The 27,663-nt window shown below is 41.4% G+C and overlaps 1 protein-coding gene across 1 annotated transcript in view; it reads right to left on the bottom strand.

The window, feature by feature from the left end:
• Nucleotides 1–27,663, bottom strand: part of DISP3 (dispatched RND transporter family member 3) — a 144,479-nt gene that overhangs the window by 32,499 nt on the left and 84,317 nt on the right. Inside the window, exons 9-13 of the mRNA XM_040430370.1 lie at nucleotides 26,663–26,824; nucleotides 25,943–26,104; nucleotides 10,702–10,824; nucleotides 9,651–9,787; nucleotides 2,960–3,141 (exon numbers count right to left, since the gene is read on the bottom strand). Coding sequence (XP_040286304.1) covers nucleotides 2,960–3,141; nucleotides 9,651–9,787; nucleotides 10,702–10,824; nucleotides 25,943–26,104; nucleotides 26,663–26,824 — 766 coding nt within the window. The remainder of the gene's footprint in view (nucleotides 1–2,959; nucleotides 3,142–9,650; nucleotides 9,788–10,701; nucleotides 10,825–25,942; nucleotides 26,105–26,662; nucleotides 26,825–27,663) is intronic.

The raw sequence follows: 27,663 nt of genomic DNA, 5'->3' as shown, positions 1-27,663 counted from the left end.
GTACCGCATACGGTCCGCAAAAAGACCTGAACGGACACTGAAATAAAATACGTTTGTGTGCATTAGCCCTTAGAACTGTGATGGCTAACCTCCGGCACTCCAGCTGTGGTAAAACTACAACTCCCAAATGCACACTTGCTTGGCTGTTCTCAGAACTCCATAGAAATGAACGGAGCATGCTGGGAGTCGTAGTTTCACCACAGCTTGAGAGGCGGAGGTTAGCCATCACTGCCTTAGAAGGTCCTGACCAAGTTTTCACCCCCCAGTAGAAGAGGGGATGATCCCAACTGGGCCCCCTCCTGCCCAGGGGCCCCATAGCAGTCACATGGTCTGCCAGTGCTGCCACTATGGTAGTTACGCCCCTGTACAGTATATAGAGGTGTGCAAAGCTTAAATATACCACAAGCACATCCATCAACAAGAGCTTGTGCTCTTAAAAACACTACAAGAGAGACCATGCAATAACTGCTCATCATCTGCATATGTGATTAATATGTTTACGGCACACCACCGTTATGCTACCAAAATCTACATTTTCTGACAGCACACAGCTTAATATGCACAAAAAATAGAGCTTAATTGATGTACACAGGCACCTGCAGCAAGCATCATAATCAGAAATTGGACTAAAATCTCCAACTAAAATATACAGTCTATCAGTCTAAAACATACCCTTGAAAAACCCTGTAAGATGTATTATATATAGCACATACCACAAGAGGTCATACATACCACATGCCCAAGTTTAATGTTGCATGTGTTAGAGAAATGCAAAAAAAGCACTTTTGTCTCCAGGTATTGGGAATTTTATAGCATATCATTCTCCATCCCACTATACAAACTGTAATCCTCATTAAAAATGATACATTTCTAAGCCTAAAACAATGTCCGGCCGTTAATATTGATGATCTATCGTCAATCTAGTTGTTTGAAGAGGAGGTGGACACCGCTTCCTCTTTATTACACTGCACTTGGTCTCTGGATTGTAGTGTAATAAAGTACTCACCGCTCCACTGGAGACGAGGAAGCGGCGCTTGCATGGAGTTCCGCCTCCTCGTCTCACAGCTGATATTGATGACCTATCCTGACGATAAGTCATCAATAATAACGGCTGCACAACCCCTTTAATTAAGGCCGTTTTCAGACAAGTATATTATGGGGGCTTTATTACTCCTGTATTATGGACACCACACCTGAACCTCCTGTAGTTTATCTGAGAATGAGTTACAGGTCCATACCTCTAGTTCTGATGAACCGCTGGAGGACCCAGTATTGCATCCATATTATAGTAATTGAAAATGATCATTTATGTTGACAGTGAGCAAAAGTGTATTTTCTGTCTGTCAGAAATCTTTTCCATCTGACAGAAATCATTATCACTATTACTGCAGTGTATAATGGTTATGACTAGAGAAGCAGACTCTGTATATTTTACTTTATAGACCGAGTATGGACAGGATAGGGACAATGTAAAATGTAAACTTTATTTATGTGTGTGGTGCAAGTGTTTGGTGCAACTTATTTGATGCCATGACCCCCGTGGTGTGTCATGGTGTCAGTAAACAGCCTAACTATGATTAGATGAGCAAGTGGTAATCTTTTCACTCTTTTTATGAAAAAGAAAGACCCCCACAGTATGTGACAATAAGAGTGCAGGTATGCTTTCTGATTGATGGTCAAAGGGGGGTTGATAGCATGCACAGAAGTCCAAGTTACCCTCCCCCTGGGATCGTGGACAGGGAGAGATGAGTATCTAATTCTATCTTCTCCCTGCAGCCTGTCAGCACACCCCCATTGCCCCTTCTCCCCATTCTCTAACAGCCAGCTGAAGATGTGGAGGATTGTCTTAATGTCTCAGGTTGTGTAGCAGTAGACATATGAGCCAGGTCTGTTTTAAAGCTGACAATCAGTGCTAGCTGCCCTACCACCAGATTTATACAGCATAAATGAGAGCTGCAGGTATATGGGACCCGTTTCTAATGGCTGTATCTCAGGAAGTATTGCAGGTGGCACTGAGAAAGATCCAGCCATCAGTAGCCGTAAGATGTAAGAGATATGTCCTTGGGAGTGAAAGGGTTACTCTGTGACAGATTTTTAAAGGTGGCCCATGCTGGATGATAAATCTAGGGCATCTTAAGACTGTCTATTCTAAATGTACATTAGCTATTTGTTGGCTTAATGAATGTCAAAACAGAATGCCCTTTGCCATTAAGCTAGGCTCCCTTTGTCAGACAAGGCAGAATATATGTTCAACAGTGTATCAAACCTATCGTTAACATGGTAAAAGGCATGTGCACCTGTTTGTTTGTTTTTTAATCAATTTTTTTTAAATTGATTCAAAATTATGGTGCATTTTCAGTAGTAAATCTGACCAATTGTGTACATACATTAAAATACTTATTCTGTACTGATATTGAGTTACGTCCTGTATTATACTCCAGAGCTGCACTCACTATTCAGCTTGTGGAGTCACTGTGTACATACATTACTTATGCTGTACTGATCCTGAGTTACATCCTGCATTATATTCCAGAGCTGCACTCACTATTCTGCTGGTGGAATCACTGCATACATGCATTAGATTACTTATCCAGTACTGATACTGAGTTTCAGCCTGTATTATACCCCAGAGCTGCACTCACTGTTCTGTTGGTGGAGACACTGTGTACAGTACATACATCCAACATTGCTTATATTGTATTAATTCAGTTACATCCTGTGTTATACTCCAGAGCTGTATTCACTATTCTGTTGGGAACATTGTTGCATAATATGCTATAAGTCAGGATCAGTAATGTAATGTATTTACAAAAATAATTATTTATATATAAACTGTAAGTGGTGACAGTACCCTTTATAGTTTCCTTGGTGGTTTTCCAGTTTAGAGGTAGCACTACATACAGGGAGTGGTCTTTCTTTTGCAGGTTTAAGATGTTTCACATTGTGGCAGCATTAATACCTTGCATAGGACTGCTCCTTATCTGCAGCATAGAAACTGAAGTCAAATTTCCATCCTCTCCGTGTGTCGCACCCTGAGGAGGTGATCATCCATTTCTTGGGACAGATTTCTGTCTTCAGCCCTATGGTGGACATACAAGCTGTCAGCTTCCAGGTGTAGTTACCGTAAGGAATCTTATACACCTAAACAATGGATTAACGAAAACAAACATTTACAATGTGACACCCTGAGATCTGAGCTCCAGAGGGCCCCGTGTATAATGAGCCCTACTGACATACTGCAACATTGAGAGAGCACCAGATTCTTAATGGGTTTTACCATTAGAATAGAATACCACCCATCATACAGTTATTATGATACCCCTGAGACATCACTGAAACATGATGTGAAGAGTTTCTGGTGCCACCTGGAGATGAACAAATTTCCTGTCTTACTGGCTAAACAATGGGAAATAATTAACAAGTGATCAACTATCTATCTATCTATCTATCTATCTATCTATCTATCTATCTATCTATCTATCTATTGTACTGATTGGTTCTGTCCCTTTAATTCTGTTCCCATTTATTATTACCATTCTGTGTAATGATGTGCCTTGTAATGTAGTAACCATCCCCATCGTGCTGATAAGACCACATTCCTGAGTGATCTCAGAGACATGAGTGCTGCACACTGGAGGAGGGGCTAAAAGGTTTAAACTCTGTGGCACACACACATTCGGGGGACCCCACCTAGAACGTCATCCTAGGTAGGATGTAAGTATTGCTTTGCAAGTATCTCTTGTACATCCTGGGATGTCTGTCATGTGTTATAATGTTGTAGACAGCCATGTGTTATAGCATGATCAAAGGAGTCTTCCCCAATATTGCATGTTGCATATTTAGGCTAGTGATGTAGTCCGAATGGATGATTTCGGCCCACCACTGTTTGGAAATTTAGCGCAAAATGACTGGTCTTGCTAGTTGATGGTGAATCAAAAATGTGAGCAGCCATTTGGAACATTTCAGCCGTGAAGGTAAATTTTGTCACTGTGGTCAAGGACCATGATGTAATATTTTTTTTTAAAGGGGTTGTCCAACTCCTAAATCAAAAACTAATTAACGGCTGGAATGTGTTTACAATAAAGAAAAAATAACCCTGACCTCTTCCAAGCAGCTGCATTCCAGCGCTGATGATTCCATCCCTGCTGCCTGGGGACATGTAACCACTGAGGACAGAGCATGGCTGCAGCATTGTATGTGACAATGGATGGGACATCTAACTTCCGGCCCACAAGGGACCAGACGATGCAGAAGGACCGCTAGAACAGAGCTGCTTGGAAAAGGCGAGTGTCTTCTTTTTGTGTGCAAGAGGCCTAAGGATGAGCCATTTGGCTGATGGAGGGGGAAGGGGGCATCCCACTAGGGTTGCGAACCAGAATTGTTCTTGACAACTTATTCCAAAATCACAGACAGCCAACATTTTTTACGGACAAGTTGGAAATCCATAATGAATGATAAAGATTATAATTAATACAGGTCTATAGCTCAATCTACTGATAAGAACTCATTACCAGCATTTACTGAGAGCTGTACAATGATAATTACCACCAAAATAATCTAGTCAAGTACCACCCGCCTACAAAAAAAATTACAGACACAGGAAAAAAGTCACCTGTTTTTATGGCCTGTCTGGAAGTTTCTGGATGGCTGGCAACCCTGCATCCCACCCACCTCTACGGAAGTGGGAGGGTTCCCTCAGATGGTACAAAAAATACATTTTCTCCCTAACACAAGGATACACAACATGACTGGTGCGGGCTGCCTCTCGGCTGCCTCCCATTTGTGTTATCTACACTGATGCAAATCAGCACTCGGGCAGGATCGCGCTGAATGCTTGGCAAGATATGAGCTGCTTAGAAGAGCTCCGCAGCCTCAGATTTCTGCCAAGAAAATCGTTATCCTTTGTGTCACATTTGCCCGTCCTTAAGCGATGAAGCTAATCCTTAGGAGCTCATCCGTAGACACTTCCTTCAGACCCTGCTTAAGATGCTATAATAATAGGTCTGCACAATGGTGAAATTATTTTAAACAAGGGAGACATGTCTGTGTTCTAATGTAACACTTCATCATTCCCCAGCCCAACAAGTGGAGAGAAGCGGCTGCCGGGCAGCAGCGCTAAAGAGATTTCAGTCTTTAGTAATGAGAACACAGAGCATCAACATGACCCCCCGAGCTCAATCTGCTCATCACAGCCAAACACTGCCGATAGGGCAGCAAGGCGGGGGGTGGGGGGGCGAGCTTATTTTTTTTGGTATTTTTGTTTCTTACATTTAACCTTTTCATATTCATGGCATAACTCAAAGCAGAAGAATAATATACAATAGTGTAAAGCTTAATACTAAAATGTATGCACAAAAAAGTTAGTGAACCCTTGGTGTTCATGATCAATGGTCGTGTTTCAGTCTGCATTGCACTGCAACATCCATATGCCAAACCGTAGACCACTGAACGATCCAAACTACAGAATATAGCCAGTTGAATAGTTGGGTGCAATACACCCTTCTGTTGAAGGCCAATATGTGAATATAGGTTGAACTCCCAAAACTGATATTCCACTCTACCTAATGCTTCCACATACTGTAGAATCCCATGCATTTTTTTTGACACTGAATCTATAGGAGCTGGTCAAGTTTCATGTGTCTTCTGAAGAAGCAGCGTGTTGCATTTTAACAACATCTCTGACCCAATTATTTTTAGAAATTTGCTGAAGTTTCAAGTCATGGATTCCATTTCTCTATAACATGTCAAACCCTAAATTAAGGTGGAATTTCCTTTTAACTTATCAATAGGCCATTTGTCTCCATTACAAAGGAGTCATATCTGAGGAAAATATATCAAACCGACCTCAGAATGATTTAAATGAGAGCTGTAAGATGGACATTTATTTGTACAATTTCCTACACTGTTCATGCAAAAATATGATTGGTTGCACTAGGTCATAAACCGATCTAATGGCCCATGGACCCTATAGTGGGTGTAGGTTCTATAGGCCTTGAGTGGACAGTGAGTGGACAGAGCTCCAGTAATCCCTAGTGAGCAGCAGAGATTTCATACATCAGGCTAGTCCTGGGGGACATTTCACCTGTGCAGAGTGGAGGGGGGCCTCTCTGACTCCATAGAGCCACCAGCAAGGGCTGTCAGTTGCTGACAAAGGTTACTTTGATGATGGTGATGTGTGATATGTGTGTGGTATGTGTCCAATGTACAAGTGACCTGTGTGAGGTACAGTACAGACCAAAAGTTTGGACACACCTTCTCATTCAAAGAGTTTTCTTTATTTTCATGACTATGAAAATTGTAGATTCACACTGAAGGCATCAAAACTATGAATTAACACATGTGGAATTATATACATAACAAACAAGTGTGAAACAACTGAAAATATGTCATATTCTAGGTTCTTCAAAGTAGCCACCTTTTGCTTTGATTACTGCTTTGCACACTCTTGGCATTCTCTTGATGAGCTTCAAGAGGTCGTCCCCTGAAATGGTTTTCACTTCACAGGTGTGCCCTGTCAGGTTTACTAAGTGGGATTTCTTGCCTTATAAATGGGGTTGGGACCATCAGTTGCGTTGAGGAGAAGTCAGGTGGATACACAGCTGATAGTCCTACTGAATAGACTGTTAGAATTTGTATTATGGCAAGAAAAAAGCAGCTAAGTAAAGAAAAACAAGTGGCCATCATTACTTTAAGAAATGAAGGTCAGTCAGTAAGCCGAAAAATTGGGAAAACTTTGAAAGTAAGGGCTATTTGACCATGACGGAGAGTGATGGGGTGCTGCGCCAGATGACCTGGCCTCCACAGTCACCGGACCTGAACCCAATCGAGATGGTTTGGGGTGAGCTGGACCGCAGAGTGAAGGCAAAAGGGCCAACAAGTGCTAAGCATCTCTGGGAACTCCTTCAAGACTGTTGGAAGACCATTTCAGGGGACTACCTCTTGAAGCTCATCAAGAGAATGCCAAGAGTGTGCAAAGCAGTAATCAAAGCAAAAGGTGGCTACTTTGAAGAATCTAGAATATGACATATTTTCAGTTGTTTCACACTTGTTTGTTATGTATATAATTCCACATGTGTTAATTCATAGTTTTGATGCCTTCATAGTCATCAAAATAAAGAAAACTCTTTGAATAAGAAGGTGTGTCCAAACTTTTGGTCTGTACTGTATGTGCTCATGTGCCCAGTGTATGTGTGAAAAATGTGTGGCATGTGTTCAGTGCGCAAGTGATATGTGCATGTTATACGTCCAATATGCAAGTGGCACGTGTATGGTTTGTGTGTGAAACATGTGCGGCCTTTTTCCAATGTGTGAGTAGTGCATGTGTGGCATGTATCCAGTGTACAACAAAACGGTTGAGGTATGTGCCCAATGTGCAAGTGGCATATGTGTGGTATGACATGTGTAGCCTTTGTCCAGTGGTGAGTGGCCCATGTCTGGTATGTCTCCAGTATGCAAGTGGCACATGTGCGGAATCTATCCAGTGTGCAAGTGGCTTGTGTGGTATTTGTCCAGTGTGGTATGTGTGGAATGTGTCCAGTGTGCAAGTGGCACGTGTATTTGGCATTTGTGCATTGCTCGTTCATTGGTAATCAGCAGCAGTATTACACTGCCAGATTCTTAATAACGAGCGTTCATGCGAATACTTGTTAGCAATGATCTGCACAATTATCTGCACATCTAATATAAGCTGTACGTGACAAGGGTCCTCACAAGCTTCAGTCAGTGTCTGCCCCTGTGTTTATCCCCCATAATCACAGCTTTCATTTCAAATCTACATAATTCTATAGGAATTTACCTCATAATAAGAAAAATCAATGGTTTACAGGCAATCCATATTAGCAGATAACTCCAAAATCAACCCATTTTATCACAACTCATATTTGCTGTCACCTAGCAATGACTACACCAGAGCTCCATCAAGGTTAACATCTAATCCAGATGATAAGAATTGAATTAACACGTTTTTACCTCGGGAATGAAGCAAAAAATCTTTTCAAAATAGATTTCCTACATTTTTATCAAGTAAATAAGTAAATATGGCGAGGCTGGTCACATACACTGAGATGCTGAAGGATGTTCTGAAAATGGCCCTGGTTGCCCATAATGTTCTTTTTGACATTGATAGGGGCACAAATGGGAAATGTCTACCTAAGATTGACCCTCTACTACCTGGTAGGTCCTACAACACTCGAGAAGGGTGAATGGAACCAAATGATGAGATGCTTTGCTCACTCATAAGTAGACACATTGGTCTGACAAATATTTGCAACAGTTCGACAGTGCGACCCAAACACATCCAAATAACCTGACAAAATGATTCCAACTGATGGGTTACCTGATGCTTAGTTACAAATTAGTGCAGCTTGAATCAAGGGGACTGAACTGGTCATCCTCTGAACAGAACCACAGCTGTCCATGGGATGTGTCAGGTATTGCAGTTTAGTTCCAGTTAAGTGAATGGGACTGAGCTGCAATACTACACGCAACCTATGGACAGGTACAGCACTGTTTTTCAAGAAAGCAGTCATGTTTTTTATATTTCTGGACAAGACCATTAAAGGAATGTGTCATGTGATGCTCACTTTCAATCTTAAAGGGGTTGTCCGCTTTTATTGATGATCTACAGTATCCTCAGGATAGGTCATCAATATCAGATCAGCAGGGTGCCGACTCCTGACAACCCCACCCATCAGCTGCTTGATGAGCGCCGCCTTATCTTCAATGTCTATAACAACACTTATTAGAAAATAGTCCAAGTGGCACTGCGTTTAACTTCCTCTGCCGAACAGGCAATGTCACATTTGCATATCGGGTGCAAACTACACAAACCTGCTGGTGCTTAGCCCAAAAATAGACTTGAAAACATGCCAACCATAAAGATAAACAGGCGGCACTCACCAATCGGTGCAATCTTCTTTTATTTCCTCCAGAGCTGAGTACATCGAGGCTGGATACATAAAAGCTGAGCACATTAGCGGCTGGGGGCGGACATACATACATACAGTGCAGTAACAGCATATACGGCCAGGATATAGCCATCTATTCTGTTACTGCAATGTATGTATGTATGTCCGCCCCCAGCCGCTAATGTATCCAGCCTCGATGTATTCAGCTTTGATGTACTCAGCTCTGGAGGAAATAAAAGAAGATTGCACCGATTGGTGAGTGCCGCCTGTTTATCTTTATGTTTGGCTTATCTTCAATGTTTACCTACTCGCCGTCGCAACCCCAGTGGTGAGCAGGTGTGATTACAACTCCGCCGTCCCATTCTCTTCAATGGGACAGCTCCTTCCTATTCAAGTGAATACTACAAAGCTGTCCCATTGAAGTGAATGGAACGGCTGAGATGTAATTACACCTGCTTACCGCTGTGGTTTGCGACAGCAAGCAGGTAAACATTGAAGAGAAAGCAGCACTCATAGGAGTGCTGCTTTCTCTTCAAACAGCCAATTGTCGGGGGTGCCACAAGTCGTACTCCCACAGATGTAATATTGATGACATATCCTGAGATAGGTCATCAATATAAATTAAGCAGACAACCCCTTTAAATACCCAAAGGTTTCCAAACCCATTACTATGATACGTTATATATCTCCAATACAAGAACATGAATTTACTAAATATATAAAGGACTATGATCGTTTTCTTACCTGAAATGAGGTCACTTCATCATCCCCAGGCAGGGTAGATAGCCAGGGGGGTATAGCGGAAGCATTTAAGGATAGTCGGTAAATGGTGGCCCTTCCTTCCCATTTACATCTGGTGACATATACTGTTCTCTGTAAATCTGAGAAGTTATAGATGATCAGGTCAGGTGAACTATTGTAATACAGAAAAACATGCTTCAAGTTCTACTTATTATCCAGTACTGTTAATCCAGAAGATTAAAAAATGTCTTAAAGTTAGTTGAAAAATTGTCTTCCTATTAGGAGAAACGTCTTACCCACCTCCAAACAAGACAATCACAATAAATGTCTAAAGTACAGCTAAGGTAAAGGTGTAATGACTCACACAGGGCAAAGACACTCTTAGCTAATAAAAGTATATGCATGGGTGTTGCTATAGGGGAAGTGCCCAAAACTCAGCAGGGGCCCACCCAGGAAGAAGACTAAAATATTTTATCATCAGGGCCCCCTCAACATAATACAATGACATTATACACAGGGATGGAGCGGCTGCTGGGTCTTGTCTGATAGAACAATCCTAACTAGCCACAGAAGTTAGGGTTGCACGGGAGGAGGGGGTGGCGAAGAAGTTGCAGGGTGGGGGGTCTATTCAAAAATTTGCTGTGGGGCCTAGTCATTTCTAGTTATGCCACCGAGTCTATGGTTGTATATCTGGTGGAAAATTTCCTAGTGTATATATGTTATGTGAACTTTGCCTTATCCACATAATACTTGATAGCTAAAATAGAAAAACACAGTAATATTTTTTGAAATAGCATCACTTTTTGACACATGAGCATAACCTAATGCAACAATGGGTTAAAGAACAATCTATTAAGTCAGAGACATAACTTGAAGCATCTGGGTCCTAATGGGAAAACTGTAACATCTACTACCTGCAATATATAATACTGATGTTTTCCTTTATGTCACCTATGTGACCCATTGAGCACCATTGATGTGACTTTCAAATACACAAAGATGATGACTAGTGGATGGGTTAAATAGCAATATTGGATGTTGCAACCCAACTCACCCTCATGGCCAATGTCACCGATGGCCATCTTATTGTTCCATGTTGACAGTGAACCTCTCTTCTTCTTGTCTGATGAGGTCCGAATGTTGTTTTGAAGGCTCCGAGGTTTCTCCTGAAACAAACCTACAAACCAAACATCAAAGATAATTTCTAAGAAATAAGAAATAATTAAGCTCACTGATGCACACGTATCTTTATTGTTTTAGCACCATTATTAACATATGCATAGCCAACGATACAGTTTAAATGTCTTAACATATTATTTCAATCAAGTCTTTCCACATTACGGTCTTCTTCAACAAAGCATTTGATTATCCAGTCTCATTGGTATTCATATTCTTAGAAGACCACTTCCAACTACCAATACAGTATAAATGAACAACCTGAGGCATCAGTTTATTTGACCGCTGAGACTAAATTAAACATTTACTGCAGGAAAATCTATAAAACTGTGGAGTCTACCTTGTAGGAAGAGCTTCTGATTATTACAGATTTTTTTCCCTATAAAGGCATTGTTCTCTTACAGTGGAAACTATAGGTATAGACCTTGACCATCATTGCCTTCTTTGCATTTCTTTGCTATCTGTCCTAATGTAAAAGACTGGCGCAGAGTATGGCTTAATAATAAAAAATCACAGTGTTGCCTCTAGTTCTTCCCAGCAGGCCTTCAGCTATTGTAGCATGAGACAACCTAAAATGCCAGAGAAAATGGTCTTCTGGTAAAAAGAGGGCTAAAAATATAGCTGGGGGATGAGTGACTCAAATATAGGGTCTTTTTGAGTAGCTTCACTGTATCTAATAGCCATGTGTCATTTTACAAGGCACAACTTTTCAACCAACCAAAAACTTGAGGTTTAAAAAGTCATGCAAGGATCTGGTAGTCTGACAAACAGTAATACTCTCATAGCGGACAGGAAGAAGCACCACAGCCCCTTTAGTGGGAATCTCATGGCCCAGATCGTATCACAATGTCTGACAATCCTTGATGACCTTGTCACCCATTTTGCAACTACCATATATGTCAAAAATTTGTGAAGTCATTTATGAGTAAGCTTATCTCCGATTTAATGGTATGTTCACATGGCATTTTATTCCATGAGATTTCAGCGCGTATTCTATGTTAAAGAGGTTGTTTCACTTCAGCAAATAGCATTTATTATGCAGAGGAAGTTAATACAAGCCATTTACTAATGTATTGTGATTATTGCCTCCTTTGCTGGCTGGATTCATTTTTCCATCACATTATACACTGCTCGTTTCCATGGTTATGACCATCCTGTAATCCAGCAGCAGTGGTCATGCTTGCACACTATTGAAAAAAGCACCAACCTATGTGCGCTTCCATGGTCGCAGCCACCAGAGAGGCTGGCGCTTTTTCCCATTGTGTGCAATGTAAGACAACCCCTTTAAATATAGGTTAACCCTAAGGCCCTTTGCAGACAAGTGTGCACGGATTAGGTCCGGATGCGTTGCGAATGTGTTCAGTGAAATTTCACAAACATAGTCATTCAGTTTTGTCTGCGATCGCGTTCAGTTGTTCAGTTTTTCTTGCGCTGGTGCAATGCGATTTAATGCGTTTTGCACGCGCGTGATAAAAAACTGAAGGTATACAAACATCTCTTAGCAACCATCCGTGAAAAACGCATCGCCTCCGCACTTGCTTGCGGAGGCGTCGCGATTTTCATGCAGCCCCATTCACTTCTATGCGGCCAGCGTTGTGTGAAAATCGCAGAATATAGAACATGCTGAGATTTTCACGCAACGCACAAGTGATGCGTGAAAACCAACGCACATGTTCACAGCTCCACTGAAATGAATGAATCCGGGCGCAATGCGTTCGCATCAAGCATTGCACCCGCGCGGAATACTCGCTCGTGTGAAAGGGGCCTAAGGGTCCACTTTGAATTTCTTCTTCACATTGGGCCTATATTAAGATATAAAATATCTTTAGAAAAAAAAAATTGACATAAAAATGATGAATATAATATATAAAAATTTGAGTATTATGTAACATTAAAGAAGAATTACACTATTTAGATATCGATGATCTACAGTTTTCTTTTGGACAGGTCATCCTTCATGTGAATGGGAGCTTAAAGTAGTACGCTTTCACCTTCTGCTTCTGCCTCCATTCACTATTTTATTTCCAGTGCCAATGGCAGCTGAAAATGGCTGATTGGTGGGGGTGGCACTGATCTGATATTGATGACCGAGGTAATCGATATCTAAAAAATGGAAAACCCCTCTAAGCCTGTTGTTAAATTCGGTTTTGTTTTTGAGAATTAATGACTTATGCATGTAACTTTTGTAAGGCAGACTGTAGGCGGGGGCGGCGGTTGTTGAAAGGAGGTGAATTTTCCCATGCTTGGCGCCTGTCAACACTCATCTACTTCATCTTTCTCCCTTTAGGCTTGCGATTTCTTCTCTTATTTCAACTTTCAGGAAGAGGAAAGAGAGTGTAGAAATTAAGTCTTCTGCCAGGAAAGGTTTTAATAAATGATGCTCCGAGTCTAAACATATGCATCCAGTCACTGGGCACGAGCTCGTATAAGCCCATCTGCTGCCTGTTCACAGGCTGACTGGCACAGAGATGATGAAAAATGCAAAGGTCTCTACACTGTATTGATCTTTCCGATGCTCCAGGAATTAAGGTGGAAAAGGCTTGTGTTTCTGTCTTAGCCCCAGAATACGCAAAGTGGATTCTTAGTGACATCCCTATCCTATTACCTTGCCAAGACTCCCTCTTGTTCAGGGCAGAAAAAATGGAGTATGGGAGATACGTATATAAACTACTGATATATTCCAAAGATCTTCTACAATCCCTGCTACAGTCTTCTCATATTTCATTGAAAACATAGGAGGGATTTTTAAGACTGGCATTTTGTGAACTTGAATAAAATGCACCTACTTTTTAAGACAAATCTACTCTAGATGTAACACAGTAGACAGAGCCAGAAGCCACACGACTGGGTGGTATTGTCAGGTTGCTGCTGCTCAACTACCATTTAGTAGATCCTAAATCTGCACAGGCACTCTGCAGACCAGATAAGTGAATACAGTACAGTTAAATTCAGTACCTTCCATGTGACGTCCTGTCTAACTGAAGCCATTCACTTTCCCTTCTCTTCTCCATCTTACACAGATCACCATGACAAGTTCTGTGGAAAATGACTTGTCTGTGCAGAATCTGCTGCCTAGACATCTTTGGATAGTAGCTTTTACAGCACCCTCCCCACCCTATACACAAAATTCCCTTCCTGTTGCATTTTTTAAAGTGCCATACTGCTCCTTCACCTGAAATACAGAAAAAAGGGAATTTTACCTCACCCACCGCCCTCCTTGCCGTGCATGGATCACGGACCAGGAATCAATCAGAATCAATAGAAAAAAATCCAGCAACAGGCTCAGGATAAAATCCAATTTTCTTTATTTTTTCTTTATAAAATCCATAGGCTGACCAGACGTGCAAAGGTCTACGCGTTTCGACTATCATGATTAAGATGGATGATTCTGACTGCTCCTTCACCTGATACTGTGATTTCTGCTGCCCTACCGTATGTGTCCCTAACTATAATTACCCTCCACCCAGTATAGTCTCAAACAAATAATTTTCCCAGGCAGTGAAAATACACATAAAGTGCCCCAAGCTGTGAAAGTGCCCCCTATTGCTCCACACAAAAATAAAGTGCCTCCTTAAGTGCCTCATACAGTAAAAGTACTCACCTAACCCCATTCCCACAGAGATGAGAGCAGCTCAGACTACAGGCCTCTGACGGTCTGTAGCCTGCCTTGTTAGCAATAAATAGCATACTGGTATGATGACGTCTCTATATCACACCTGGTTGCATCCATTCTGGGAGCCTCATAGGCGACAAACCTGAATTGGCCTCTGGCTTATGACAGCATACAGCAGGCCAAAGAGATGACAGCTTTCTGTTCTACCATAGTATTTGTTGGAGCAGAGTATCTTAAAGGACTGGATCAACTGTATTCAGTCTTTTAGGATACTCTACCATAGTATTTGTTGGAGCAGAGTATCATAAAGGACTGGATACAGTTGATCGGGGGCTCAGTGAGCTAGGGGGCTGATTTAAGCATTTCAGTGCCCTGTGTGGCACCACTATTCTTCCTTTCAAAAGTTCCTTCGATCATAAAGGTCAAACTGAGTGTCTCCAAGCAGAGGATGAGCAGACAGATAAAGCCACAAAAAGTGGAATAAATGGACGAAAGACCCAAGCATGGCGGACCCATTTTCTCGAGAAGACACTGATTCGAAGCTAGAGACCTGAGTGTGTAGAGTGTCCACATACTGTAACTATAACATCAATTAACTGAAAGTAAGTTTAAGGAATTATAAAATATTGTAATGTTTGGTATTCATAAAGGGGAAAAATGTATTACAGAAGCACTGAAACACGAACCATTTATGGAGTAAATGGTCAGAGACAAGAACATCTAAGAACATCAGGAGTCAGACCATAGGCAGGAGCTGGGGTGTACTGGCTTCCACAGCAATGCTGTACTGAATGTGAGAGACGATGGAGACTACTCTGTCCAGCTACACACAGCTAAAATATATATTATTTATATATATAAAATATATTTATCTATAGGTTAGAGAGCAATATGGCCACCTTCCTTTAAAATCAGAACCCTAGGAAAACTGGATGACAACTTTAGGGTCACCTACAATGTTGGTCATATTGGTCGTTACCCTGCTGTGACATGGCTTTTTGTATTAAATATTTTGCATCCATGAAGTATCCAGTCTAGCTCTTCATAATCTACCTCCTACTGAGATTTGCAAACACCTCTATGCATGCTGCTTACTCTCTTTTTTCCCTTTTTCTTTCGTAAAGTGACCTTTACAGTCCTAAACAAAGGTTAGACCAAAAAATCCTCTCTGGGACAATTCAGTAAAACCCAAAGTGACCGATTATTCAGAAGAAATGAACACCAGTTTGACTGATCAATATAAAGCTTATTGAAAGTCTCTGTGTAACAAAAAGAGACGTCAATAAAGTTAGTGGAGAAGATTATTCTAAATTCTGAGCTTGGATGTAATGCTTTCCCTGGCACTCTGCCGCAGCAACTCTATAAAGAAGTCATCAATGCTAAGAACTATTGGAGAAAACTGATCATTGCACCACTAGGATAGATTTCTTCATATTCAGGTTCAGGAGGTTATAGTTTAGGGGATGTCCATCCAAAACATGACTTCCAGCAATGAGATACTTTAAGTACTACCTGTCACCACTCCTGACACGTGTGTTTAAATGGCTGTACCCCACATTAAATGACCGTTCTGGAGCATCTATTCTTGTGAGTCTATGCTGTGCCTCTATTACCTCTAGAATTTTATAAATGAATTGCCAACTAGGTGTTACCAGTTGAGAGGGTCTCACACTGTACATTACATTACTTATCCTGTACTGATCCTGAGTTACATCCTGTATTATACTCCAGAGCTGCACTCACTATTCTGCTGGTGGAATCACTGTGTACATATATTACATTACTTATCCTGTACTGATCCTGAGTTACATCCTGTATTATACTCCAGAGCTGCACTCACTATTCTGCTGGTGGAGTCACTGTGTACATATATTACATTACTTATCCTGTACTGATCCTGAGTTACATCATGTATTATACTCCAGTGCTGAACTCACTATTCGGCTGGTAGTGTCACTGTGTACATACATTACATTACTTATCCTGTACTAATTGTGAGTTACAGACTGTATTATATGCCAGAGCTGTACTCTCTATTCTGCTGGTGGAGTCACTTTGTTACTTATCCTGAACTGATCCTGATTATACTCAAAAGCTGCACTCACTTTTCAAAAACAGAACGTTTGCTGTCCACAGCCATAACATCTTAACTCAGTTCCTATAATAGAGGTAGGGAGACTAGTTTTTCCTGCTGCAAGTTCCTATACAGTGTCTGGTGTTAATCTCTTGAGAAAGCTCACCTGCAGAAACTGAACAAGCAGGAGATGCTGTTAGGTTTCATGGTGTGAGGAATGCTGCCCTTTTTGAATGTTACATCAAACTTTGGAATTTCAAGGCCAATTTAAAATGTATTTTGTCCTAATCTTAGACTAGACTGATCTTTTGACAAAATCAGATTCCATTTTGTGTGGAATTTGTGCTTTGAAAATTCAGATATACAATGCATACAGAAAGTCTTAAGACCCTGTCACTTTTTTACATTTTGTTTTGATGTGGCCTTGTGCTAATATAAAAAAAAAAAAAACCCTCATCAGTATGCACAAAATAATACATAATGATAAAGTAAAAACACAATTTTAGGATTTTTTTCTAATTTATTTAAAAGGAAAAACTAAAATTCCACATGGACAAAAGTATTCAGACCCTTTGCTATGACACCTGAAATTTAGATCTGGGGTATCCCATTTCTCTTGATCATGTTTGAGAGCTGATAATGCATATCAAAGCAACAACCAAGCCATGAGGATGAAAGAACTGCCTATAGAGCTCAAAGACAGGATTGTATGGAGGCACATATCTGGAAGAGGGTCCAAAAAATCTTGCTGCACTAAAAGTTCCCAAGCCTCCATAATTCTTAAATGTAAAACATTTGGAACAATCAGGCCTTTTCATAGAGCTGGCCATCCCAGAAATGATTCTGTGTGCAGATAGGAGAAACTTCAAGAAGGTCAACCATCACTGCAGCACTCCATCAATTTGGGCTTTATGGAATAGTGGCCAGAAAGGAGCCTCTCCTTAGTAAAAGACACGGCAGCCTGTGGGAAATTTGCAAAAAAGCACCTAAACTCTCAGACTGTGAGAAACAAGAAACCAGGATTAAAAATTGTTGGTCTCACTTCTAAGCATCATTTCTGGAGAAAAACAGGCACTGCTCATCACCTGCCCAATATCAGCCCTACAGTGAAGCATGGTGGTGGCAGCATCATGCTGTCAGAGGCGCATCTAGCATGAGGCAAACTGAGGATCTTGCTTCTGGCGGTACCACCAAGTGAGAAGCAACAGCAATGACATAATGTGAAAGAAATAGGCAGCGCTCCCAACAACTGTCTGTCTCCATAAGGAGAGCGCAGATAGACAGTAGCAATCTCTAGACCATCAAGCAACTGCATAGGGCCCACTGACAGGTGAGTCAGTTATAATTGCTGCTGGCACTACAGGGGAGCAATCCCAAATACTAGGGGCATTAAATACTAGAGGCACTACAAGGAGGCATTATAACTGCATTATTAACCCTGGGGGTACTGTGGGGGTATTATTATTAGACATAATATGGATGGCGTTGCTACTAATGATGCACTCCTGGGGAGCATTATAACCACTGGGGGTACTGTAGGAGGCACTATTACTAATAAGGGCACTCTGGGAGAGAATTATTACTATTGGTGGACTTTTGTGAACACTATTAGTATGGTAATGTTATTTCATAAGTATAGCACTTGGGGACATTAGGGAGCACAGTGGGCACAGGACACCATTTAAATTTTCACCTCCGGCAGCAGAAATAGTAGAATCACTCCTGGCCACAGCTTTCAACTGTTCTGCGTCCTAAGGACTCTCATACAGTTCTGGACTGACAGGGATACGCTGCTGGATTCCTGGCTGACCATCCTGATTTGGGCCCCCAGACATAACTTTGCATGGGCCCCTAGAAATGCCAAGTCTGTGTCTGCAGATAGCTGAGGATACAGAGGTACAGTGTTTTTCAGTTAGCCTCCCTTAAGTGGAAGCGAGCGGGTCGGCAGCAAAAACAGTGACAGATCCTCCCTTAAAAGTCACTGAGCCAGTGTAGGGTTAATCAGCATATGTAGAGGGAGTGGTGCCCTCTGCAGAAGGATTCTAGCCACCCACGGGGTAGGAGGCTGAGAGGAGATCTGTGTACAGCCAAGGTCACATTGTACACAGAGCCAGTGTCGGGCTGGGGGGATTAGGTCCCACCAGTAAAATTCATTCTGGGGACCCACTGTACAGCAACATGCAAATCATATCCTCTCACACAGCAGTAGGAAGATGCTACAATAATATATATATATATATATATATAGAGAGAGAGAGAGTGGGGTTTCGCTCTGGTAGATAGGGTAAGCGGACGCAGTACAGAGGCAAAATACAAGTTCTTAACTCAAACTTCAGTGTTTATTCACACTTGCGGCAGTTGCATAAAACAACACGTCACTTTGCAGTCTTTGGTGTTAATTCACACACAATGGAAAGTTCATATTGCACAAGTCACCTTGTTGCCAGTTCTGCCTCCAGTAGTCCGCAGCAGGCTTTAGGGGGCCTGTTCCTCCTGCACACGGATCTCATCCCTCCAGTTCGGCACAAAACCTCAGATCCCAAAACAGAGACTCAGCTGCTGAGCCCAGCTGCCTATTTAAGGACAGCCAGGTGCTGCCAAAACCCAGAACGGCACTTAAACTCCGGTCCGGTATTTTACCTCACCTGGCTGGAAACCAGCCCAGCCGCACATGTTGGGAGGAAAATACCTGTCTTCCCAGACAAACCCCTCGCTGTTTTAGAATATATATATATAATTGGTTATTGGGGCCCCTGCAGTGGGGCGGGTCCCTGGGGAGAGAGGAGACAGGCTGGCTTGCCGCTGTACCTAGGACTCACCTCAGCCATCTAATGCATATACAGTATAATAATAAACAAGCTGCTTTGTTTAGGCTGGTTGAGATGCTGTACACTACCTTTCTACATGAAGTGCCGTCAGTATAATGTGCCATGTGCCACTTGTGCAGGTGGTGGGGGATTAGGGGCCCACCTTGCTCAGGGTCCCACAGGGGGATTCACTTGTTCCCTGTGGGTCAGTCCGAGCCTGCACAGAACTATCGCCTGGGTGGTACTGCTGCTGAGAAGGACAGCTGGAGCTTGCTGTCTGATTACTTTCTAAGGCTATGTTCACATCTCCGTTTTGGCTAGATATGGCAGGCTGTTCCAAGCAAGAACAGCCTGCTGGAGTTCACCTGATCTGGCAGTGTCGTATGCTAACATTCACCGCCAGACCCCATAGACTATAATAGGGGCCGGCAGGGATCCAGCAGCTTTCCGGTAAAATGCTGGAATTCGGGCCAGCAAAAACTGTGGCATGCAATGTTTTTTGTCCGGCCAAAACCCAGTACTCTTGCCGGAAAACGGACGGATCCCCACAGGACCCCATTAAAGTCTATGGCAGTAGACAGTTCTATCCGCACACTGCCGAATCAGGTAAACTTAGGCAGGGAAGGGATGCACAGTAGCAAACCTAAATAATAGAACATTGCAATGTATTAAGAAAAGAGTCCAGGACATGCTGTTGTGACTGATGACGCGCCTAATAGCTTGTTCTGGGTTGGTTCTTTAAGAGTATGTGTACACGGTAGATTTCTCTGTAAGGAAAATCTGCCACAGAATCTGACCTTTATATTTGCAGATGTACATGCCACTGATTGGTACATGGATGAAGCCCATTCAGTGGAGCTAATCCACGACTACCCGACTCTACTTTTCAAATTAATGTTTCATCAAGAAGTGACCTGTGCCCATATGAATGATAATGCAGATTCTATTTGAAGTAAATGGAATACAGATTTCATGTGAAACGTGGCACACAATCAGTATAAAATTTCAATTAGGTGGGTACGGAGAGGGGGCCCCATTGAAGTGAACGGGGATTAGCCGCGCCCAGGCCAGTGATACTAGTCGTGACATCACTGGGCCTGCGGGAAACAGCATGCCAGCATCTCTGCCTTCTTGCACAGCTGATCGGGTGTTGGACCCTTGGCGATCAGATGCTGATGATCTATCCAGAGGATAAATCATCAGTAAGAAAAAAAATCTGCAGAACCTCTTTAATGAAAAACAAATCACAGAGTGAACATAACCCTGTTCAAGGGATTATAGTAGAATTAGGTCAATTAAACAACAGATTTCACAGAATTACCAATAATTCTAAGACATAACTTTTAATAGACATAATTAAAATACTAGAACCTTTTTGATACAGAAATAAATGATAACAACAAAAATAAATCAAAAAAGACTTAACATAACTCGTCTCCTTGGTTGCAATACGGACAGCCAAGTGGAATTGATACCTATAGGGGCAGTAACCCTAATGCTTCCCCTATTGTGGTGATCCTACCTATAAACGGAATAGCCGCCCCGATAGGGGCGATCCCGTATCTCGTGCCTCCTAGTATACCCTGGGAAGCCCTAGTAAGGGTGACGAATAATGTAAATCCTAGTGGGAGACCAAGACTAGTCTATAGATATTCCAAAAATAACAAACAACATATATAGAACACCCCCCCGTGTGGTGGAAGTAACACCACCCAAGAAAGGTAGTGCACAGACAGAAACATAAGAGTTGTGCTAGTAGTTATGTATGGCGACCCTACGCGTTTCGCCTTGTTGGGATTAGGCTCCTCAGGGGAGTCCCAACAGATCCGAGATATCCTAAGTCGCTACTGGTCTTTAATTAAAACAGACCCAGACCTTACGCGAGTCCTGCCAGAAAACCCGTCTATTACTTTTAGACGAGGCCGTAGTATAGGGGATACACTGGTCCACAGCCATTTTGTTCCACCGGAGACCAGCACTTGGCTGACTAATAGACAAATGGGTACGTTTAAATGCGGCAAATGTAAAGCTTGTAGCTTTATGTCCATAGGGAGTACATTTAAAAACAGCTCTGATGATAAAACATTCTACATCCGCAGCTTTGCAAACTGCAACACCACTGCTATGATATATCTGGCCACGTGTTCTTGTGGTCTAAAATATGTAGGGAAGACTAAGAGGATGTTCAAAATAAGAATCTTAGAACATATTGGGGACATCCGTAACAGACGTGACAAACCCATCTCTCGTCACGTATGGGCAAAACACGCTGGGGCCACAGAGTCAGTTCGATTCTCTACAATCGAGGTACTCAAACCTACCACTAGAAAAGGGGACATAGACAAGCTCCTCAGACAAAAAGAATCCAAATGGATTTTTAGACTTAACACCATAACACCGGCTGGATTAAACGAAAATATTGATTTTGCGTGCTTTCTGTAATAAGGTCATAAATATCTTATATTAACTGGGAACCAATATACCAGTGGCATATTGCCTATTAACCATGTAGGGATTATTTTTCTCTCTATATTTATAGATATATCTATTGATACAGTATTAATTAATTGCTTGGACCCCAATAAATCGTTTATTTTTTAGATTCATTACTAGGGACCGTCTTAAATATTATTGAGACGACGTGGCGGATACAATATACTGCACCATGATATTTGAGACTCATGTCCACTATTTAGTCATACCCATCTATTCAGCTCTACCTATTTATAATATAAATAAAATCATGTAATATTATTGACTACCAATCAAATATAAAAGGTATCATACAAATATCATTTAATCAATATTATGACCTAATAAATTATATTAATTTAAATAATAACTGATAAAATATAATATAAAAAATATAAAATAATTATTAATAAAATAGAAGATTTATCTATAATAATTATTTAATAATCATCAATTCATTATTGCTTGTATTTAATAGAATTAGATTACTTGTATATTACAGTCTTTCACTAATTCATCAACACTCAACCACATTTACATTGATGTGGCATATAGCTAAAGTATAATCTTATGAATGGTTCCCCCCTCTATGCTCCATTTACTTGTGTTTTAATATACCTGGCTGTAACAGTGCTGAGCTATGTCATGCTGGCTCTTATGTCCCCTTGGCTTTATATATACAGCGGCACACAATAGAACTAAGCATTTGAGCAGCCGCTCTAACTCAGCTTTTCATACTAAACGGAGATCCGGTCTCCAGGGACGCCAACAGAAAACACATGATCGCGGCAATGCGGTCATGTGTCTCTGACGTCATACCCGGAAGCAACATACAACATAACTATGCGCTTGACTAGCCGCTCTAACCAGCTACATACATCGAGCGGGGATCCGGTCTCCAGGGACGCTAATATTAAACCACATGATCGCGGCTATGCGGTCACATGTCCTGACGTCAGACCCGGGAGTCATGCTTAAATAGCATAGCCGGGAACTAGTGTTTGCTGCCGCAGTCTTATCCAGACAGCGGTCATGCCGGGACTCCACAAGCCTGCATCATGAGCCTCTCCAGAGCGACACAACTACCCATCAGAGCTACCCACTGAACCGATACATATGGATGTTTCAGTGGATAAGCAAGTACTTTGTCTCTATATTTGCTTCTTATATACCTGATACTAGTCACTGCATTTACCTTGATCAGTAATATCTTACAGGTATTTATAATGGCTGTCATTTACACTTAGACCATTACTAATAATATACTGTTTATCACATTATATTGTTTACCATTGAAATTAGTGGTCTTGGTTTAGTTGTGGATCAACATATCTATTAATTGGTCACATTATACTCATCTGAGAAGCAGGGTATGATTTGACAAATTTTTAATTCAAAGGTGCCGCCTTTAATAAAGCCGTGATTGGCGGCCTGTTACTTAGTCCCTATTTATACTATTGTTGTATTCAAATATATATCTATATCATCCATTTAAATGCTATTCTATAACTTAGTGACCACCACTCCAGAAGAGTGATATATGGTATATAATATAGTCACTTACATCTTTGTTTATGTAATTTTTGTATTATTATCTTTGGTGTAGGACACTCCGCTGTCTCTGGTCTATTTGTCCCCTGAGGAGCCTAATACCAACAAGGCGAAACGCGTAGGGACGCTATACATAACTACTAGCACAACTCTTATGTTTCTGTCTGTGCACTACCTTTCTTGGGTGGTGTTACTTCCACCACACGGGGGGGTGTTCTATATATGTTGTTTGTTATTTTTGGAATATCTATAGACTAGTCTTGGTCTCCCACTAGGATTAACATTATTCGTCACCCTTACTAGGGCTTCCCAGGGTATACTAGGAGGCACGAGATACGGGATCGCCCCTATCGGGGCGGCTATTCTGTTTATAGGTAGGATCACCACAATAGGCGAAGCATTAGGGTTACTGCCCCTATAGGTTATCAATTCCACTTGGCTGTCCGTATTGCAACCAAGGAGACGAGTTATGTTAAGTCTTTTTTGATTTATTTTTGTTGTTATCGGTTATTTCTGTATCAAAAAGGGTCTAGTATTTTAATTATGTCTATTAAAAGTTATGTCTTAGAATTATTGGTAATTCTGTGGAACCTCTTTAATGAAAAGCTGATCCAGAGTGCTTTGGACCTAAGACTGGGCCGAAGGTTAACCTTCCAACAAGACAATGACCCTAAGTACACAGCAAAGACAACACAGGAATGGCTTAGGGACAACTCTGTTTATGTCCTTGAGTGGCCGAGGCAGAGCCCTGTCTTGAACCCAATCGAACATCTCTGGAGAGACCAGAAGACCTGTCTATCGATGGTCCTCATCCAACCTAACAGAGCTTAAGAGGATCTGCACAGAAGAATGGCAAAAAATCCCCACATCCAGGTGTGCAAACCTTGTGGCATCATACCCAAGAAGACTGGAGGCTGTAATTGAGCCAAAAGTTCTTCAACTAAATCCTGAGTAAACAGTCTGAATACTTATGCTAATGCAAGATTTTGGTTTTTCCGTTTCAATAAATTAGCAAAGATTTCTAATATTCACTTTCTCATTATTTGGTATTGACTGCAGATTGATGGGCGAAAACGTGATTTTTTTTTTTTTTTTTTCATAATGGGAGCACTAGGACTATAACTGTGATGGGGCACTGTGGATGTCAATTTTATTGAAGAGCTGTCTCTTACTATTTTAGAGGTTCTGTAGCTACTAATAATGTATTAACATAGTGGCCTTCACTGTTGGGGGTGGGGTGCTGCAGCTGTCACTGGTATGGGACCACAAGAGTTGGCAACGTTATGGTGGCAGAAATACTTTATATAAAACGATGACCCAAGGACATGAAATTCAGATACCGGTGTATATATATATATTTTTAGGGTGGAATGTCCTTTAAAACAAGGGCAGCAATACATCATCTAATGAGAACTTTCTTTACTTTACAATTTTCAATTTAATTAAATGTCAAACCTATTTGAGTTCAGACAACGCCTAAACCCGTCCATTGTGACATTACATGTAATATGGAGCAGCTTTGGAAAGGATAATGTGAATCGTGGTCGATCGGGGACTTTGTTTGGTTAAAGAAGGTCAGCCGCCCTAATACTGTCAGGGTTATAAAAGGCATTAGACAGAATACCAAAAACTGAGTTTTGAAAGCTCCCAGGAGACATTCTCAAAGGGTTTCTCCATTTTTGACATCCTGTTTCCATATACCTTACTAGGGGCCACAAAATGGTATTACAGTACATTCTTCAATCCAGCAATTTATAATCCAGATTTCCAATAGTCTGACACTTGTTTCTTTATACTTTTCTATGAACGGCTAGTAATCCAGATCATTAGGCGCCGATGAGGTCCCACTGGGGCAAGTCTGTATTTATTGTTTTTTGTTCAATATGTTACCACGCATGCACAATGCTCACTATCAGTCAAACTGTACCTGTAATTTTAAAACCCTTCAGGCCCAGGTCCTGAAAAGGAGAGAACACAAACCTCAATGATTTCATCATCACTAAGGGATCCTCGTTCACTCTACTGTATGAAAGTGTTAGAGTACGGCCACATGTCAGGTTTATTGGTGCTGTTTTGGATACCAAAATCAGGAGTGGATCATAAAAGGAGAACAAGTATAAAGGACAAATACAACTTATTGTCTTCCAAAACTACATCAGGAAATCTCACTGTGTGGTCATACATTTAGGGTTAAGTTAAGAATTACAGGGGCTGTCCATGTTTAGAAAGATATAAGAATGTCTCCATTTTTATAAAACAAGTGCCACATCTGTCCAAAGATTTTGTGTGATATTACAACTGTGACGTGGGACGCAAGCGGAGCTAGGCCATGACTCTTATGATACTAGAAGATAAATCTCCACCATGAGCCTGACTGCCTGTAGACTGCCCTACCAGTTTACAATAGTAATACAGTTATATCATCTTCACCTCAGGTACAATTCAACTTCTCATAATAAAAAAAAAAGATATTTTAACAAGTGACTGACCAGTCATCATGATTGAACAGACTGGCACCAGATAAACACAGCCTTTTTACAGATAGGTCTACAAAACTCTCTTCTTTTGTATACCAAGCAATGTAGATGTCATGAGCAGTTACCTGAGCATGTCACGCAGGATATTCCTTCCGCGCTGAGATTGTATTTGAGGTCTAAGAGCAGCTGGATATTAGTATCAGGCCTAAAGAGCACAGGGGCTCGGCTGGCTGGATGAAGATGGCACGCAAAAGATATAGAGAGGATGAGGACCACTACAAAAATACCTGCAAGTTAAGAGAGATCAGAATTTTTGTACCACTGCAGTTTTATTATTTAAAATAACAGAGAAAACTGATACACAAGGGCAGATTTACTAATCCTGTCAGATTTAGACAATGCAATTTCAGATTAGACAGTGTACAAATGCACCAGTGACTGATGCTGGATAGTAAATCTGATGCATCTTTAGACTATCTAGTCAATTTTTTGTACCACCTCACTTTGTGGCAGAATGTTGCGCCAAAAATTTGGCACATGTTGGTGCATCTTAAGCCATGCCCCTCATCCACTAAGTCCCACCCCCTTTCCGCTAAGCTATGCCACCTTTTCAGATGAGGCTGTGGTGCAGACTAAATCTGGTGCATTAGCACTAATGAATCCGCTCAATTGTGTTTGCCTAGTGTAAGGCCTGAGGGAGCATTACACAGTGATTCAAAAAACCTTAAAGAGACAATCTTTGAGTCCTACTTTGACCCCTCAGGTCCCACACTAGATATAAGTTTATATTTTATAAGTGTATCAGTTTAGACAAGAGTTTTCCTTTAGGGAACAGAACTTCTTACCAACAGTAATGTGCCTGCCTTTATCAGATGTCCACAGGACACAATGCTGCAGGATGGCATGGAACCATTGTATCACTTGGTCTCTTTTATCTGCATCTGTCTTCTGTTTCAGATTATCCGGACGCACAGAGACCAGAGGAACATCACCAAATTCATAAGCCACTAAGGCAAAAATAAAAACACCTCATCATTTTTACATTCTAGAAATTTTTAAAGGAGCGCTCCAGTTTGGAAAACTCAATTTTAGGGCTCACGCACACGACCGCTATTTTAGTGTGCATCTGATCTGCATTTCTGCATGCATCTGCAAAAAAAAAAAAGAACATGTCCTACTCTTGTCCATTTTACGGGCTAGGATAGGATGGTTCTATTATGGGCCGGATGTTCCGTTCCGCAAAATGTGGAACGTACACGGCCGATATCCATGTTTTGCGTATCTCCAAAAGTCACGTGCATGAGCCCTCAGATTGTGATTCTCTGAGTCAGAATAACCATCTTTTTCCTTCAAGACCATATAACATACACAGCTGCTATGGGGCCTATGGAGAGAGGGGTTCCATTCTAGGTTGGCCTCACCCTCACTTCAATGTGTGGTGAGAAGCTATACTTACAGTTTACACGTACTCAAGCCATTAACACAGGATTGTAATATTAGAACCTACGTACATTTTTAAGTGGTTAAGTGTGGTGGTGTCTAGCAGCTCCTGAAAAGGGTCTTATTTATATCTTTAAGTTCTATGTATACACCACAGATTGTAACCCTGTGTATGGTAAAAAGTACTGAAGGGAAGTATATCTCACCCAGAATGCTCAAATGGGTGAGATGAAAGGAATCCAGGAAAGCTGGAAAGCTGTTTCAGCAAAGTGTAGTGTGCAAAGGCACTTGTCTTTAAAGTGTTTTATGGGCCTGGATTTTTACGGAATGGTGGGTAGGCTGGTAGAGGGATCTGCCATTCTCTCTAACACCAGTACAACATGTCCCCCTAGCCTCTGATGAACCC

Source organism: Bufo bufo, chromosome 1, assembly GCF_905171765.1.
Source record: "Bufo bufo chromosome 1, aBufBuf1.1, whole genome shotgun sequence".
Lineage (NCBI taxonomy): Eukaryota > Metazoa > Chordata > Amphibia > Anura > Bufonidae > Bufo > Bufo bufo.
Note: the sequence above shows the minus strand (reverse complement) of the source record. Positions and strands in the feature narration are given on the sequence as shown.